This window comes from Macaca fascicularis, chromosome 4, assembly GCF_037993035.2.
Source record: "Macaca fascicularis isolate 582-1 chromosome 4, T2T-MFA8v1.1".
Classification (NCBI taxonomy): Eukaryota; Metazoa; Chordata; class Mammalia; order Primates; family Cercopithecidae; genus Macaca; species Macaca fascicularis.
In genome coordinates, this window is record NC_088378.1 from 40,706,058 (window position 1) to 40,723,501 (window position 17,444).

At 37.3% G+C, this 17,444-nt stretch overlaps 1 protein-coding gene across 7 annotated transcripts in view; it reads right to left on the reverse strand.

Moving 5' to 3' along the window:
- MAP3K5 (mitogen-activated protein kinase kinase kinase 5) overlaps positions 1 to 17,444 on the reverse strand; it is a 244,579-nt gene that overhangs the window by 95,517 nt on the left and 131,618 nt on the right. For all 7 annotated transcript variants that reach the window (XM_074037095.1, XM_065543439.1, XM_065543438.1 and 4 more), the window contains 2 exons: positions 7,750 to 7,909; positions 4,840 to 4,993 (listed from right to left, as the gene is read on the reverse strand). In XM_074037095.1, coding sequence (XP_073893196.1) covers positions 4,840 to 4,993; positions 7,750 to 7,909 — 314 coding nt within the window. The remainder of the gene's footprint in view (positions 1 to 4,839; positions 4,994 to 7,749; positions 7,910 to 17,444) is intronic.

Sequence of the window (17,444 nt, forward strand, 5' to 3'; positions counted from 1 at the left end):
ACAGAAAAGGTCCATACATAGAACGTCACATCCTTATTTTAGTTTTCTGCTATCACACTTTATCATACAGATGTAGTAGTATGGTTTTCATACCCATGTAAATAAATTTAGAAATGGTTTTAGTTATTCCTGAGTTTTATATATAAACCAAAGAAACAAACTTAGCCATATGAAATAATAAACACGTTTTTGCACTGCCTTCCAGATGAAACTGGCATCTTCAATAATGATATATTTAGCCTTGTAAGAGAAAAACAGAAATAAAATTTGTTCCTATTTTGAAGCTCTATGAGGGGTATGTGATAAATGAGTTGAGAATCTCCATCAAAGGACTTCATGAAGTACTATATTATTACTAATGTCTCACATTTGGAGTGAATAGTACTAAAATAATACACATGCCCTGGTTTCAAAGGTGTGATGATTCATTATCTACTTGTACAGATGCTTAAAGGCATCTTCCTGGCCCAAATTTCCTAGGCAGACTTCACTAGGAAGGTTTAAAAAAAGAAAAGTCAATACTTAACTATTAGAGAAACTGGAATAGTCTTTCTACTCTACTGCTTAACATTCAAGAAAATTACCTTTAGAACTAATCTTGAATCAAGCAAGTTTTCCAAATAAAAGTGGAGGAAAACTCCTTCAGAAGGCACCATCCATAAGGAATTACAAATTCATAATACAGTAAAACAACCCTCAGAAAGAAGGCAAAAGAATCTGGGCGTATTTGTTTTACTCCAAACTTATCCTAACAGTGCGTTTACTTAAGGTACAGGGAACTAGAGAAAGGGAGGTAGAAAAAACAATTTTTCTTTACTCTTTGAATATTAAAAATGTTAAGGGCTCAAAGAATTCTCAGTCAGGCTCTAACTGTGAAAATAAGATGGGCTATACCATAAAAAAACACACGGTGAGAGCCCATAAGGGAACATATTCGGACTAAGGAACAAACTCACCCAGTGAATCAAAATCTTAATTCCAATCAACAGAGACATAAGCGGTAATGATGAATAATGAAAATCATTTTCCCATCTAAACTTTGCAGAAATGGTGCTCTCATATCTGAGTATCACAATGTATATGAAATCAAAATAATAGAGAATAAAAGGTGAGTTTCCCAAAACATCATCCAACTCTCTTCATTGACAAGTGAGAATATACCCCATTCCCAAATTATGTGGGCACACTATTATATTCAACAGAAGAAAAGAAAAGCACCAGCTCCTCTCTTGTTAAATTATGTCTTTATTGTCATCTTAATATTTCTAACAGATAAAATCTGGACTATGTGTCCCTAACTTGAGACAGGAAATAAAAACAAGGTTGTAACTATCACTGTCTTAATATTTGTTGAACTCTTTGCTCTATCCTTGAAATGACAAAATGTGAGAAATGCATAGCATACATTACAGAGGTCACAGAAAGGCTGGGAAACAGACCAGGGAATGGAGGCAATTTGATAAAGCCTTAAAGCTAGATATACCTCACTTATTAGTTTATACATTCTTGCTTTTAGTTTCTTGTTTTTAGGTTAATATTATAATTAACTGCTAATTTCATGTATCTGAATCAAAAAGGAAAACTGCAAGGCCTATAAAGAATAGATAGTAACCAAATGTTTAAATTTCTACAGGGTCTTTGAAGTACCATACTTCTCTCCTTCCTCTCTCCTGACATTAGATAATGAGTTGATGGTCTCCAAACTTTTCAATGTAAGAAGAAAAGAAAATATATCAAGAGGAGAGCTAAGAAAAAAGAATAAATTAAAGTGATAAATGATGGTACCATTTAAATCATTTCCCAAGTAAACTTTCAACTTTCTTTTGTCCAGAGTCACAGTTAATTCTTGGAGAAATGAGAATGAATACAGTATTGAGATAAATAAAAGCAATCAAATAATATTTTCTAAAATAGGCCATCTTGGATTTTATTAGATCATTTCAAAAGAAGGATAATGTTATCATCCTAATCAACACCTACTGCAACCTTTGTAGTGTGAGCCACGGAAGATGCTATGCTGAGGATACGACAAGTTGCAGTGACCAAGATCACCCTACAGGTACTAAAAGGCTGCATTTCTCTATGAGGGAGAGCACTGATGGCAAATTCCAGAAGTGGTTACAACTTATTACCCAAATACTGGTCCTGTTTTTCTGCTATGCTATCATGTATATTGAGATTTAAAAATCATCTCTATGGCTTCCATTATTTTTTAAAGCAATATCTTTACAGTTTCTTCAGTGCTTCATCATACATGTAAATATAAGACAATAATCAAGTGGTTAATCCTAAAGCAATTTCCATTAAATTTGGAGCTTCTTGGGAGACTGGCATGTTCTGGAACTCACACAGGTGAAGTCGTTGTAGGAAAACTCAACTTAAGAACTACAAAATTGTACAATTTTGTCCTCTGTGTAACAACAAACTATGGAAAAGAAATTTTGAGTACCTGAGTTATGAATTCTGATGTAGTAGTAGTATTTAGAGATGAGTGGGAAAACACTGCATTTTAGAGTCTTGTCACAAAAAGACAGACCCCAAATAAGCCACAAAGTTTCAAGAAGGAAATGGATTGCTGAGAAAAATCAAATATGCCATAAATATGTTGGCACAGTAACACCTATGTGCCTACCACTGGCAGATAACTAAGTGTTAACATGCTGTCATATTTGCTTCAAAATGTTTTCTAAGGAAATGAAATGTTGCAAATAAAGTTGAGGTCCTCAGGATCCCTTACACAATTATATCATCTCCTTCCCAGATAAAATCCCAGAATATTCAGCAATTCCCATGCCCACCAGCAGGCTCTAAACATGCTCTTGTCTCCACAATGGTGTCAACTGTTGTAAAATGTTTTAATTCTTTGAGTCCAATGGGCAAAAAATATAGTGTCTCATTTAATTTGCATTTTCTTGACTAACCAGAAGTTAATTATCTCTTCATATAAATTTTTTCTTCTTTTATTTATGTATTTATTTATTTGAGATGGAGTTTTGCTCTTGTTGCCCAGGCTGGAGTGCAATGGCATGGTCTCGGCTCACAACCTCTGCCTCCCAGGTTCAAGTGATTCTCCTGCCTCAGCCTCCCGAGTAGCTGGGATTACAGGCATGAGCCACCATGCCTGGCTAATTTTGTATTTTGAGTAGAGAGAGGGTTTCTCCATGTTGGTCAGGCTGGTCTCAAACTCCCAACCTCAGGTGATCCGCCCACCTCGGCCTTCCAAAGCGCTGGGATTACAGGCGTGAGCCACCATACCCGGCCTCTTCTTATTTTATATTGCTTATCACTTTATACAGGATTTTTTTGCATATTAGGCAAATTGACCATTTTACACAGTTTTATAAAACATTTTCTCCCTGCCTAGCAGTTTCTATTTGGCATGTTCACAGTGGTTTTTTTTTTTTTCTTTTTTAATCAAACAAAAATATCCATTTTTTTAGTGAAATCAAATTGGTGAATATTTTCCTTTGGGACTTATAAGTCCCTTTCTTGCTTAAGGATGCCTCTCTCAACTGGTGTTTATACCTATATTCTCCTAACTTCTCACTTAATATTTTCCGATTTGTTTTTTATATTCACTTATTTATATTTATATTATGACAGACAACTGTCAAATATATTTTATATTCACTTATATTTATATTATGACAGACAAATTCATACGAAAAAAAATCTAAATGGGCTCAAAGTGACTAATTTGAATGGTTTCCTTTCATAGCCAATTTTCTAGTCGATCAAGTCAACAGTCAATTAAATACCTGAATTCTACATTCTCTTCTTTGACTACATTTACTGCTACTGAGAGCAGCAGCTAGAGGCACGCTGCCAGCTCATTCTAAGGTAAGTATTTTCCTAGGCTACACATTATCTAGGCTAGAAAATGAAGTGTTTCAGTTAGAAAGGCTTTCAATTAAAGACCCTGCTGAGCTCAAGGCTTCATCTGGAAGCAAGAGTAAAGCATGCTCATGTGAGCAATGGATTTAATTAAGTGAAGTAGATGATCCTATCAACAAGAACTAGAAAACTAGATTTTGCAAAAAGAATTGGGAACTGTCACCACCTCTGGGTATGGAAGATAGAGATCAGAGAGCTCAAAGAGATTTATGGCATAACTTTGATGTGGAAAGAAATTTGTACATACAGCAAGTTACCAATAATTCTTGAATTGGATGCTGGACGATATTAAGAACTATCAGAAGAGGCATGGCACCATCTGAGAAGAGCAATAGGTGTTTTGTGTGTGTGTGTGTGTGTGTGTGTGTGTGTGTGAGATACATTTAAATCTGTGTATCTGAAGTCCACTAGAGACCAGTCAAAATGAGTTGCAGACCAGAAACTGCAAGTCATTATTTCCCATGGTCTAAAACGTTGTAAATAGTGATTGGGGATATTACATCTAACTCTGACCCACCTGGGTAATGGGTGGTGGGGATGGGATAACAATGCAGGTGAGCCTGATACTTTTCACCACAATACGGGAAATAATACTGAAGATCATGTCGACGCAACTGCAGTATTAAGGAAAAGCATCCATTGGGCTGCCCTGAAGCTAAGCCAAGAGACAGTCTTTGCATTGCTTAGGAAGTACACTTCACCACTTATCAAAAGGAACCACCCAAATTCCATGGCAAAAACATAAAAATAGATCTCATTTCTCTGATTTTGAGAAGTTATTTTTAAAAGTAAGCTAAAGCAAACCAATGTGCAGGAAATAAAGATATTAACCAGACAACTGCAGCTTTAGGGCACAAAAATCAGCCCCCAAGCACTGTTACAATCACAGCACAAGATGTTCTTTAAATAAAGAAATGTACTTAGATTTAAAGGAAGAGTACTCACTGGAAACCTAACCACAGTAACATCGGTCTTTGTGGCCTCGACCAGGAAATCCATCCAAAAGTCCACAAGTTCTTGCTTGGCCACAGGCTGTTCTGTGGTCAGTTTCACAAAATGCTTATATATCAAAATTGTCTCTACAATAGACTTGAGGTACCTGAGAAGTAAAAGATATAAAACACATAACACACAAATTTAGAACCACCTGTATCCCAGTCTAATTCTGTAAATGTAATTTATATATGACATTAATAGTTATGCATTCAGATTCACCAAACGTTATTCGTTATTTGTTACATATCATGTACTTTCACACTTTCTTTTTTCTTTTTTTCTTTTTTTTTTTCCTCTGTTGAGAAAGAGTCTCGCCCTGTCACCCAGACTGGAGTGCAACGGCGCAATCTTGGCTCACTGCAAGCTCCGCCTCCCGGGTTCACGCCATTCTCCTGCCTCAGCCTCCTGAGTAGCTGGAATCACAGGCGTGTACCACCACACCTGGCTACGTTTTGTATTTTTAGTACAGATGGAGTTTCACCATGTTGGCCAGGCTGATCTCGAACTCCTGACCTCAATCTGCCTGCCTCGACCTCCCAACGTGCTGGGATTACAGGTGTGAGCCACCGCGCCCGGCTGTGCAACACAGTATCTCATTTCTATCTCACAAAAACTCAATAACGTTGGTTATTTTATCCCTATTTTAGAGATGAGGAAGCAGGCTTAGAGGGCTTGGTAACTTGGACTAGGGCCATACATCTAGTTAAAACATGAATTTTAAAATGCCTATGTTCTATTCAAGGAAGTGGTTAATGCATTTATTTTTAATTACGCTTCTTTGAGGAAGCTTTCCTAAATAGACCCTTCATAAGGATCATTATTTAGTTCTGAGGCAACTCAGCTTATATATTATACGAATACCCTCAAACCTAATCAGACAGATGGTGCCTCAAAAGAAAAAGTTAGGAAAAATGAGGAGTGGGATAATTATAGGTGATAATGGCTATGCAGGCGCTTTATGGACTATAAACATGGAAGTTAACATTCCATAAAAATTAAGTTAGTAAACCTTAAGGCACTGTTTTGCGGCTATGAGTACCATCGCATAGAATAGTGCCTGTTTTCTTGCTAACAGAACCAGGATGCCTAAAATACTGCCATCAGAATGGTCATTGTAAAGAAATAGCAAATGTGACTCAATATCATGCATGCATCTATTGGTTCCTTTATTTTGTATCATTTGCTGAATGCCTACTGCTGCACACAGTGCTGTGGGGATAAATATCAAAAGATGTTATAACACCAAGAATAAATATCCATGGAGATATGATTAAACAGAGAGACAACTTAAAAAGCCATACACTAAGAGAGTATTAAGAGAGGCATAACTAAAGAATGACAGAAACACTGAAGAAGGGACTTGGGTGTGAGGAAGGGCTCTAGGTCAAGGTCAGCTTTATGAGCAGGTGTGATGGATGAGTGTTCCCCGGAGAATGTGTGCATTGTGAGAGGCATGCTCAGCACGTGCTCAGACACTCATGCATGAAACCGGCAAGTGTGGTATGAAGAGACAGCAGTGTAAACCCAGGGGTGTGACAAGAGCTGAGGCTGGAATGGCTAAAGGCAAATCTTGTTTGCTAAGACAAAATGATGGACTTTATCCCTTAGGCTGTGAGGAACAATTAAACTATACCAATTTAAGGATTTCAGTGCAGGGAAAGTGTCAGGTGTGCATTTTTGAAAGATCACTGTGATCTTCAGAAAGATCCCTGGGGAGGATTGGCTAAAGGAGACCTGAACATGAGGAAAATTCTTTAAAAAGTCATGAGGGTCTAACTTGGTGGTCTCTTCCTCACACAGTTTCTGTTATAAAAACAGGGAAGTCGGCGGCCTGGGCTCTGAGCAGCTCTGGAAAGAGGCTTTCACTATATCATGGTTAGCCTTTTAAAGTCTTTACAGCTAATGGTTAATCGCTACATGTGATACTAATAAAAATTCTTTTCTTTTTCCTTTTTTTCTTTTTCTTTTTCTTTTGAGACAGAGTCTCGCCCTGTCACCCAGGTTGATATGCAGTGGCGCGATCTCGGCTCACTGCAACCTCTGCCTCCTCGGTTCAAGTGATTCTCCTGCCTCAGCCTCCCAAGTAGCTGGGATTACAGGCATCCGCGACCATGCCCAGCTAATTTTTGTATTTTTAGTAGAGACGGGGTTTCACCCGGTTGTCCAGGCTGGTCTCAAACTCCTGACCTTAAGTGATCTGTCCACCTCGGCCTCCCAAAGTGCTGGGATTACAGGTGTGAGCCACCATGCCCAGCCAACATTGTTTTTCAAAGTGGTCCTGAATGCAGATGAAATTTTGTTTCCACCTCTCCAATTACCACATAGATAAGGATGAGATGCGGGTGTACTCCAAGAACAATTTGAAATTAGAAAAACATACATATATAGGAAATACTCAAATGTGTCAGTCAAATCCTAAGAAGAAAAGAAAAATCAAGAATGAGAATTCCGAAACTGAGATTAGATCACAGAGGAAACAAAGGGCATATGTTTGGAGTAGAGGTCTAACAGCTGTAATGGAAATGTGGTCTCAGGCCCCGAACAGAAGCTATATTTGCAGGTGCAAAATGCGTGACCTCTGCATGATTCACATGGGTGATACTGGCCAACCTGGGTCAGTGGGTTGGTCAATGTGCAGGAAAGGCAAAGTCAGGAACCTGCTGACATCACCTATGTCCAAAGTCATCAGAATTTATGTGTAACACATTTTATGAATATCACAATTTTCCTCTATATTCTGCATTTTATTTTATAAGCAAATAAAATCATCTAATTGTCAGTTCAGTAAATACAATATGGGAACAATATGGAGCTGTTTATTAAAAATAATTGTATCAACATATAATAGCTAATTATTACCACGCTGGTGTCTTCAGTTTAAAAAGCTTTTCAGATGCTTGAATGACTCTCATGTGGTCATTGGCTAGGACACTGGCCCCCAGAAAAAATCCAACTTCCCAGTAGCTCTGGAGTTTCTCCAAGTTTCCCTTTTTACCAAGAAGACTACTTAGCTTCACCCCTAGAATACAAACAGGAAGTAGAATGTTACAAACACACCCCAGACAGGTAGAACCAGGTTTTCACTAAAAAGTAAAATTAAGCTTTCATTCCTCTCTTCAGATTAAAACAGCTTTGTTAAGTTTCTGATTATTAAGGTGGTTTCAGTTCACCATAAAAATAAGTCATAAAAAGGAATGGAACACTGATACATACAATTACACCACAGATGAACTTGGAAAACATGCTAAATTAAATAAGCCAGACACAAAAAGACAAAGGTTGAGTGATTCCACTCACAAGCAGTACCTATAAAAGTCAAATTCCTAAACGTGGAAAGCAGAATAGAGCTTAGTAGGGACTGGGGGAAGAAGGGAATGAGGAGTGATAGTTTAATGGGTACAGAGTTTTAATTTGAAAAGATAAAAAAGTTTGGGAGGTAAATAGTGGTGTTGGCTGCGTAACAGTGTGAATATTCTTAATGCCACTGAAGCGTGCACTTCAAATTTTCAAATGGAAATTTTTGTTATGTACATTTTATCACAATAAAAGCTTGGGTGGAAAAACAATAGTAAGTCAGACTAAGCAGAAAGGTACACAGAAGAAAGTGAAAATTAACTTTTAATTTGAAAACCCAAGGAAAACTGCTATGGTCACTTTAATGTACATAAATCTAGAATTTGTATATATGTAAGTATATGCACAAATTAAAAGGCAATAATACAAACATTGTTATGTAACCTTCTTCTTTGTCTTTTTATAACATGAATTCTTAAATAAAAGGGAAATCTCACCTTTTTTATGCTGAAATTCTATCAGTTGAAGTATAAATGTATACAGTGTGTATATTTTGCAAGAGTAAAATGCTATAATAATTTTAGATACAAAAAGTTACACACCTAAAACATAAAAGAAATAAGGAAATATGCTGGACACGGTGGCTCACACCTGTAACCCCAGCACTTTGGAGGGCCGAGGTGGGAGGATTGCTTGAGCCCAGAGTCACTAGACCGGCCTGGGCAACACAGCAAGATTCTGTCTCATGAAAAAAAATTTAAAAATCTAAAAAAAAAAGAAAAAACAGAAAAAAAAGGAAATAGACTGACAGATAATACTGTCTTGTTATGTCACTGTCTTAAAAGTCCTGAAATCCAGTAATATAAATACTCCAACTTTGTTCTTTTTCAATACTGTTTTGGCACTTCTACGTTCTTAATGTTTCATCATATATTTTCTATTCTACTGTGTCTTGTATTATTTTTGCATTTTATAAGTATTTGTTTGCTTAAAAAGAATATGTCCTTGTAGCATTGTTTGGTGCCACTAACATCCACCATATTAAATTGTTGGGAAAATTATCTGAGATTTAGGAATAAGGCAAAAAGGTAGGACATATCATTTCCATATCATATGGGAGGATGAGGCCACTCAAGGAGTGTCTCGGGCAAGTGAAGCTAGCTCATCTCATTATGTACCACTTATTAAAGGCCTCAGGCATACCGAAGTTTACTTGTTAACCTGCAGATTTTTGTCCAGTAGAGATGCAAATTTCTGTAGAGTGGAATGGATGAATCCCTAAGATTTATGGCCTGTGGACATAAAACAGCTTTTTTTTCCCTAATCAAACTCAGATATCTTAACATTTCTTTGTTGTCTATGAATAGAAATGATTTTTTGAACTGGACATTCCATCTTACTAGTTTCTATATTAGTTGAGTTAAGTAAAATATTTTATATTTGCTGAGGGTCATGATTTTATATGTGTCCGTTTTATATTTGAGGAGAGTCATGATTTTACCTTTTTGAAAATTATCTGTGAATGAAACAAAATAACCTTTAAAATTTTTCATGTTACTTTTTATCATATAATTCCACTCAAACCACAAGTATTTCAGGGAAAATGTCCATTTGGGAATTCTTCACATTTTGTGAGGGTAAAGAGAGAACAGCTTTGCCACTGCTGTTTCATGAGATGAAAAAAAATTACACACACATAGGACAACATCCACAGTCTTCTATCTGGACATAATATTGCTGTCGTTGTTTTTGAGACAAGGTCTCACTCTGTCACCCAGGCTGGAGCGCAGTGGCATGATCACTGCTCACTGCAGCCTTGAATTTCTGGGCTCAAGTGATCCTTCCACCTCAGCCTCCCAGGTAGCTGGGACTACAGGCACGAGCCACTATGTCTAGCTAATTTTTGGGTTTTTTTCTGGAAAAACAAGGTTTCGCCATGCCAGTCGAACTCCTGGGCTCAAGTGATCCTCCTGCCTTAGACCTGCTAGCTGAGATAACAGATGGTACCACAACTGGCTAATTTTTAAATTTCTTTGTAGTTTTTACTTTTTTTTTTTTTTTTGGTAGAGACAGGGTCTCACTCTGTGGGCCAGGCTTGTCTCGAACTCCTGGGCTCAAGCAATCCTCTCACCTTGGCCTCCCAAAGTTCTGGAATTACAGGCACGAACCCAATAATAGTTTTAAAATAAAATTTCAGATGCACTCTTGAACCTCAGAAGTTCATTGTGTGGTGGTGATATTTGGTTTTGGCCTTGCCATACATTTATCACATGATCGTGACACCCAGCCAGCATTTGGATAAAATGTATATTTTTGATGGCAATTAGTATTTTAGCATATGGACGTATCACAATTTATTTACCCAAATGCAGATGGGTGGCCATTGTTATTACTCTAAACATTCTTGCACACACAGCTTTGCGTATTTGCTCAATTATTTCTTTATAATAAAGTTCTAAATGTGGATTTGTTAGGGATAGAAGACATGCCCATTTTTAATGTTGATGCATTTTTGCCAAATTGCCCTTAGAAAATGCTGTACCAATTTATACTTTCACTGGAGGCATCTGACAATAAGCTCTTACCCACAGCCTTCCCGGTGAGGGAGACTATCACGTGCATTCATCTTTACCAATCTGACAGAGGAAGAAAAAGAACATTGTCGTTTTTAACCACTGAGATTGGCTCTCTTTTCATGTTTGTATTTCTTTTGCGAATGAGCATTTATGCTCTTTGCACAAACTTGTTTCTACATGAAGAGATTAATCTTTTAAGTATGGAGTTAAGAACATGGTTCTAATTTTTTATATTTAGAAGTCTGTTCTCTTTCTCTCTCTTCCTTTCTCTCTCCCTCTCTCTCTCTCCCTTTCTCTCTCTCTCTCTTCCTCTCTCTTTCTCTCTCACACCCACACAGAATTTATATAGAAATAAACATCTTAGTGCATAAAATTTGTTTTGTATTTAGGATTTTTTCCATAGGATAGAATTTCAGGAGTACTGTTATACTTGGTTCCAGACTACAATATTTTTAGGCTCTTCATTCACAGGGAAAAATTAATAAAGCACAATTTGTGATGTTCAGTTGTACCTTTTTAACCAAGTCCTTCCAGATCAATACTTTTCTCCATTTAAAAATATTTTGGTTGAATTTGTAAGCAATGAGCAATATGTCATTTCTGCTCATAACAACCAGTTCACCATTTATTTGATTCAGTTGCATATTTATGCAATTTAAATGCTGACAAAGTTGTCATTAAAATTGGTTGACTTACACTGAGGATTTTTTAACAGTTTAGTTTTTATCACAGTCTTATCACCTTGCAGCTGTTATTATGTTCAAGGCTGTTTTAGTGGAAAATGGCAGACTTTACTGAACACTCAGATGCCTAGCACTGTGTGTATTGAAAATGTTAACTCTCTGAATCCATACACCACCACAATGAGTTAGAAATTATCTCCCTTTTGTGGTAAGGAAAAATAAAACCCAGAAAGGTTTAGCAACATGTCTAAAGCCATACACCTCATAAGTGGTAGGGATTAGATCCTTTTTAATTTTCCATTATGAAGAATCTCAAACATACATCAAAATTAAAAAACTACAATGAATGACCATATTTTCAACAATCATTAACATTTTGCTATTGCTTCCTCTCCCTGAATATTTTTGCTGAGCCATTTCAAATTAAATTGCAGATATCATGACATTCCACTCTGAAATATTACAGCATATACCTAAAAAATTTTCCTCCATATCCTGTTCCATTATTGCACCTAACAGAAACAACGCACTGATATTATCTATCATCTAGTCCTGATTCAGATTCTTGGATTGACTCCCAAATGTCTCTTACAGTTTTTGTTTTTCCAAACCGGAATCCAGTCAAGGAACATTAATTGCATTTAGTTTTTATGTCTCTAAATCTGTCTCTCTCTTTTTTTTTTTAGAAAGAATCTCACTGTATTGCCCAGGCTGGAGTGCAGTGGTGCAATCTCTGCTCACTGCAACCTCCACCTCCCAGGTTCAGGCAATTCTCCTGTCTCAGTCTCCCAAGTAGCTGGAATTACAGGTGTGAACCACCATGCTCAGCTAATTTTGTATTTTTTTAGTAGGGATGGGGTTTCATCATGTTGGGCAGGCTAATCTCTAACTCCAGACCTCAAGTGAGGCCCACGTTGGCTTCCCAAAGTGCTGGGATTACAGGCATGAGCCACCGCATCCGGCCTCTAAATCTCTTTTAATCTAACCAATCCCTCTACACATTTTTTTATGACCCTGACTTTTTGAAAAGACAAGGAGTGCTATAGTGCAGGGTCCCCAATCCCAGGGCCACGAACAGGTACTGGTCTGTGGCCTGTTAGGAAGGGGGTCACACACAGGAGGTGAGTAGCAGGCAACTGAGCAAAAGGCTTTTTCATCTGTATTTACAGCCATTCCCCATTGCTCTTGTTACTGCCTGAGCTCCGCCTCCTGTCAGATCAGCGACAGCATTAGATTCTCATAGGAGCGTGAACACTATTGTGAACTTCCTGTGTGAGGGATGTAGGTTGTGCGCTCCTTACAAGAACCTAATGCTGATGATCTGTTACTGTCTCCCATTGGCCCCAGATGGGACCGTCTAGTTGCAGGGAAACAAGCTCAGGGCTCCCACTGATTCTACATTATGGAGAGTTGTATAATTATTTCATTGTACATTGAAATGTAATAATAGAAATAAAGCGCACAATAAATGTAATGCGCCTGAATCATCCCTGAACCACCCCTTGCCCCTGGTCCATGGAAAAACTGTCTTCCACAAAACCAGTCCCTATTGCTAAAAAGGTTGGGGACTGCCGCTCTAGTGTTCTCACATTCTGATCTGTCTGATGTAACTTCTTGGGATTATTTAACTTATTTCTCTAGAGCTTGTGATTCCTATTAAGTGAACTTTAGATCTTAAGATTCAAGTTAAACATTTTTGGTGAGAATATTTCACAGGAGTTGCTGTACACTTGGCCGGGTGCAGTGGCTCACACCTGTCATTCCAGCACTTTGGGAGGCCGAGGTGAGCAGATCACTTGAGGCCACGAGTTCAAGATCAGCTTGGCCAACATGGCAAAACCCTATCTCTACTAAAAATACATGGGCATGGTGGCACGCACCTGTAATCCCAGCTACTTAGGAGGCTGCAGCATGAGAATCGCTTGAACCTGGGAGGTGGAGGTTGCAGTGAGCCAAGATCGCATCACTGCACTCCAGCCTTGGAGACAGAGTGAGACTCTGTCTCAAAAAATAAAAGTTAAAAAACTAAAAAGAAGAACTGCTGTACACTTCATAGTCATCATAATAAAGTCCTAAGGGCACATGTCTGGCTACCCTATTATTAGTGATACAAGGATGGGTCACTGACAGCTGGGTCCCTCCATTCTACAGGTACATTTGTTCCTTTGTGACTAACAAGTTATCTATGAGTCAGTTTTTGGTATCATGTAAAAGGGGTAAAATGAAATTTTTTAAAGTAAGCATTTCAATTTAATGTTTTTAGTTCTAATTGATGATCCTTGCCAGAATCAATTATTTTAACATCACTCTCATTATCAGCTTTATCATTACCTTGTTAACTATAATAGCGTACTTTTGAAGAATACATTCTCTGGAAGAAGAATACATTTACTATGTAGCATACCTCAAGAAGAGCGTTTTTTTTTTTTTTTTTTTTGAGTTGGAGTTTCGCTCTTGTCACCCAGGCTGGAGTGCAGTGGCGCAATCTTGGCTCACTGTAACTTCTATCTCCCGGGTTCAAGAGATTCTTTTGCCTCAGTCTCCCAGGTAGCTGGAATTACAGAAGCGTGCCACCACACCCAGCTAATTTTGTAATTTTAGTAGAAACAGGTATTCATCATGTTATTCAGGCTGGTCTTGAACTCCTGACCTCAGGTGATCCACCCTCCTTGGTCTCCCAAAGTGCTGGGATGACAGGTGTGAGCCACCACGCCCAGCCTAAGAAGAGCTATATTTCATCAATGGGATGAACTACAGTATTTCTGAAAGAGGAAGGAAATGTACTTACTTCTTTCCTTATAACTTCTAATTTTCTGAAAAGTTGGTCACTTCCATAGGTGACAAAGGAGTTTTTCAGTGGTTGGTGATAGATTTTGTTTTGATTATTTTTCCTTGATTATCTCTATTGACTCATGGATTTTTATGTATAGTAATATATATTTTATATTCAATATTTTTTAACGCTTACTGAAAATGATATTTAAATAGTGGTTTGTCTGAATTCCAAACATAGTGTTCTTTTACTATATCATCATTACTGTTGGAGACTCAAACCTCTAAGTCTGACTCTCACCCATAAAATGTCTCACAGTGGGAAAATTCCACAGAAGATGGAAGCATCATCTTGTATTTAGCTAAAGTTCGAATATTATTTTTAAGGCTTGTGAAGGTGAAAACAGGAAGATGTAGGATATGGCTCTGTGTTTTAAAATCCTAGCTCTAAATAGCCTAAGCATCAATGATTGTTCAAAAACTGGAAAAGTAAAACACAGATCCATGAAGCAATTAGTCATAATCACAAACAAACACACAACTAGAATTAAGAGTCTTTGGGCAACAGAGCATGACAGTTAAGAATCATTTCTGTATTACATTTGAGATCTTAAGATAATACATTTAGCTTCATATTGAGTGCTCATCTTAATTTTTAATTGTTTACCCTTTATAAATAAATCAAAATTTCAAAAAGCATCTAAAGAAGGGATTTCATAAGTAAAAGTCTAATTAGTATAAGAACTCAATAATTCAGAATAACTTGTATGTTTGCAGAGGCCAACAGGAGGAATGGGAGATATAAATTACTGGAAAAGCTGATTGGAGAATTTAAAGAAAGAATGAAACTATACGTATCTTTAAAATATGCCAAGTATGTTGTCTCATTTTTATTATATACTATCAATTAACATCATTATTATATTAAACTACCAATTTATTTAGCCAACCTGTCTTTCCTTGAAAATCCATTTAATCCTCTTACCATATAAAAATTAACTTTAGCTCAATCTATGTTGATCAGTATAATTTGAGTTTTAACTATGTTTTCATTATTGAAGGACAATACAATTTAGAACGCATATCACAGTATTTTAGAAGCCTAAAACAGTTCTCACGATAGCTAAAAATTCACTGTTAGGCCATATTTTAAGTCTGTATATGTTATGCAATTTCTAAAATTTTAAACTAACTTTATATGTTTTTAAATGTTTGTTCAACATGTATTACAAGTGAATTCTTCCTGAAAAAAATTAACATGTTTCTTTTACATATTAATCACACTTCCTCAGACCTCAGAGTTCTGACCATCTTAATAAGTATTTACCTTCAAAATGAAATTTAGAATAAGTACATTTTCAAACCATTGTCATTGCTCTGCCTACATACGCAAATCAGTGTCAATTCCTGCAATAATTTAGAGGCTTCAACAAAACCTCACCTTGAGTTAAAGAACAGAACAATAAATGTATGACTGTACCAAAATAGAACATATATACTGAAAAAATATCTATCTATTGTATATCAATAAAAACAATGAAAAAAGCAACAAAAGAGCAATAAAAATATTTTTAGAACACTGATATAGGGGTTTTGGCTAGTATAGAGTTTTTAATTTAGTCTTAGACACAAAATTTTATTATAATTTCTGAAAAGTACAAATTGCAATGTACCTTCTCTGATTTCATTGAACCAATCAAAAGAGTTATTTCAGGCTGGGCAAGGTGGCTCAAACCTGTAATCCTAGCACCTTGGGAGACCCAGGTGGAAGGATCTCTTGAGCTCAGGAGGTTGAGATTGCAGGGAGCCATGATCATGCCAGTGCACTCTGGCCTGGGTGACAGAGTGAGACCTAGCCTTAAAAATAAATAAATAAATAAAATAGCACAGGTTTTTGAAAAAAGCACCAGGAAAGCACAATCTAAGCCAGCCTGGGCAACATGGCAAAACCTCATCTTTACAAAAAATACGAAAAAATTATCCCGGTGTGGTGGTACATGCCTGTAGCCTTAGCTACCCGGGAGGCTGAGGTGGAAGGATCACCTAAGTCTTGGGGGTGAAGGCTGCAGTGAGCTGTGATTGTGCCATTGTGCCCTGAGCAGCAGAGTGAGATGTCTCAAAAGAAAACAACAACAAAAGAATTATTTCAAACACACCTTTCTGCCTTTAATACCACTGCTATCCCACAGTAATAAATATTTTATCATTCTTTTAGTCTGGGCATTTCAAAACATAAACAAAAAAACATTCTGACTTTAGTTAGCTTCAAAGATTCTCCAGAACATTACATATAGATATGAGCTCTTCCAAAATAATGTTGTTTTTTATTAAGTCTAGGATTTAATAGACTTTAATTTCTCTTTAAGAAAAGTAAAAAGAAATTCTCCAGTTAAAGTGTGCCAGGTGCGGTGGCTCACGCCTGTAATACCAGTACTTTGGGAGGCTGCAGCAGAACTGCTTGAAGCCAGGAGTTCAAGACCAACCTGGGCAACACAGTGTGGCCACGTCGCTATAAAAAAAGGTTTTTTTTAATTAGCCAGGTGTGTCAGTGCACACCTACAGTCCCAGCTTCTTGGGAGGCCAAAGTGGGAGGATCGCTTGAGCTTAAGAATTCGAGGCTGCAGTGAGCTATGATCACACCACTGCACTCTTGCCTGGGTGACAGAGTGAGACTTGGTCTCTAAAAATAAATATTTTTTTTAATTTTGAAGAAAAGAATTTTTCTACAATTCATAGCTTCACTAAGCTGAACGTGTTATCTTTTCCCTATGAAAAATAAGACTGAATATTTCTATGTCGGTAGTAACTCCTAAAAGAGTTGGAAAGGTTCTCTGAAAGGAGATGGTTAGACACCCAACAGAGCAAAATACGATTCCCATAGACAGGATTCCAGTATCCAGAATCTTTTAAAAATGTGAGCAAAGCCAAAACCAAGAAAATCACTCGAAATTTGTTCACTAAGATGCCCTAACTTCTTTAAATCCCCAGGGAAAGGCAGCAGATGAGATAATGTCCACAGAAAAAAGGGACAAAAGCACATTCTGTCGATGGCTATGGTTCAAAGACGGTCTTAGGAGCATAGTTCCTACCAAGACCACCATTTGCTTAACCTATTGCTCCTGGTGCTTTGGGGGGCTCTTCCCCCAACACCAGTGAAATCATAGAGACAGGTGTGCTTGAGAAACAGATAAAGGAAATAGCAGAAGTTTTTGAAGAAAAGCACCACGAA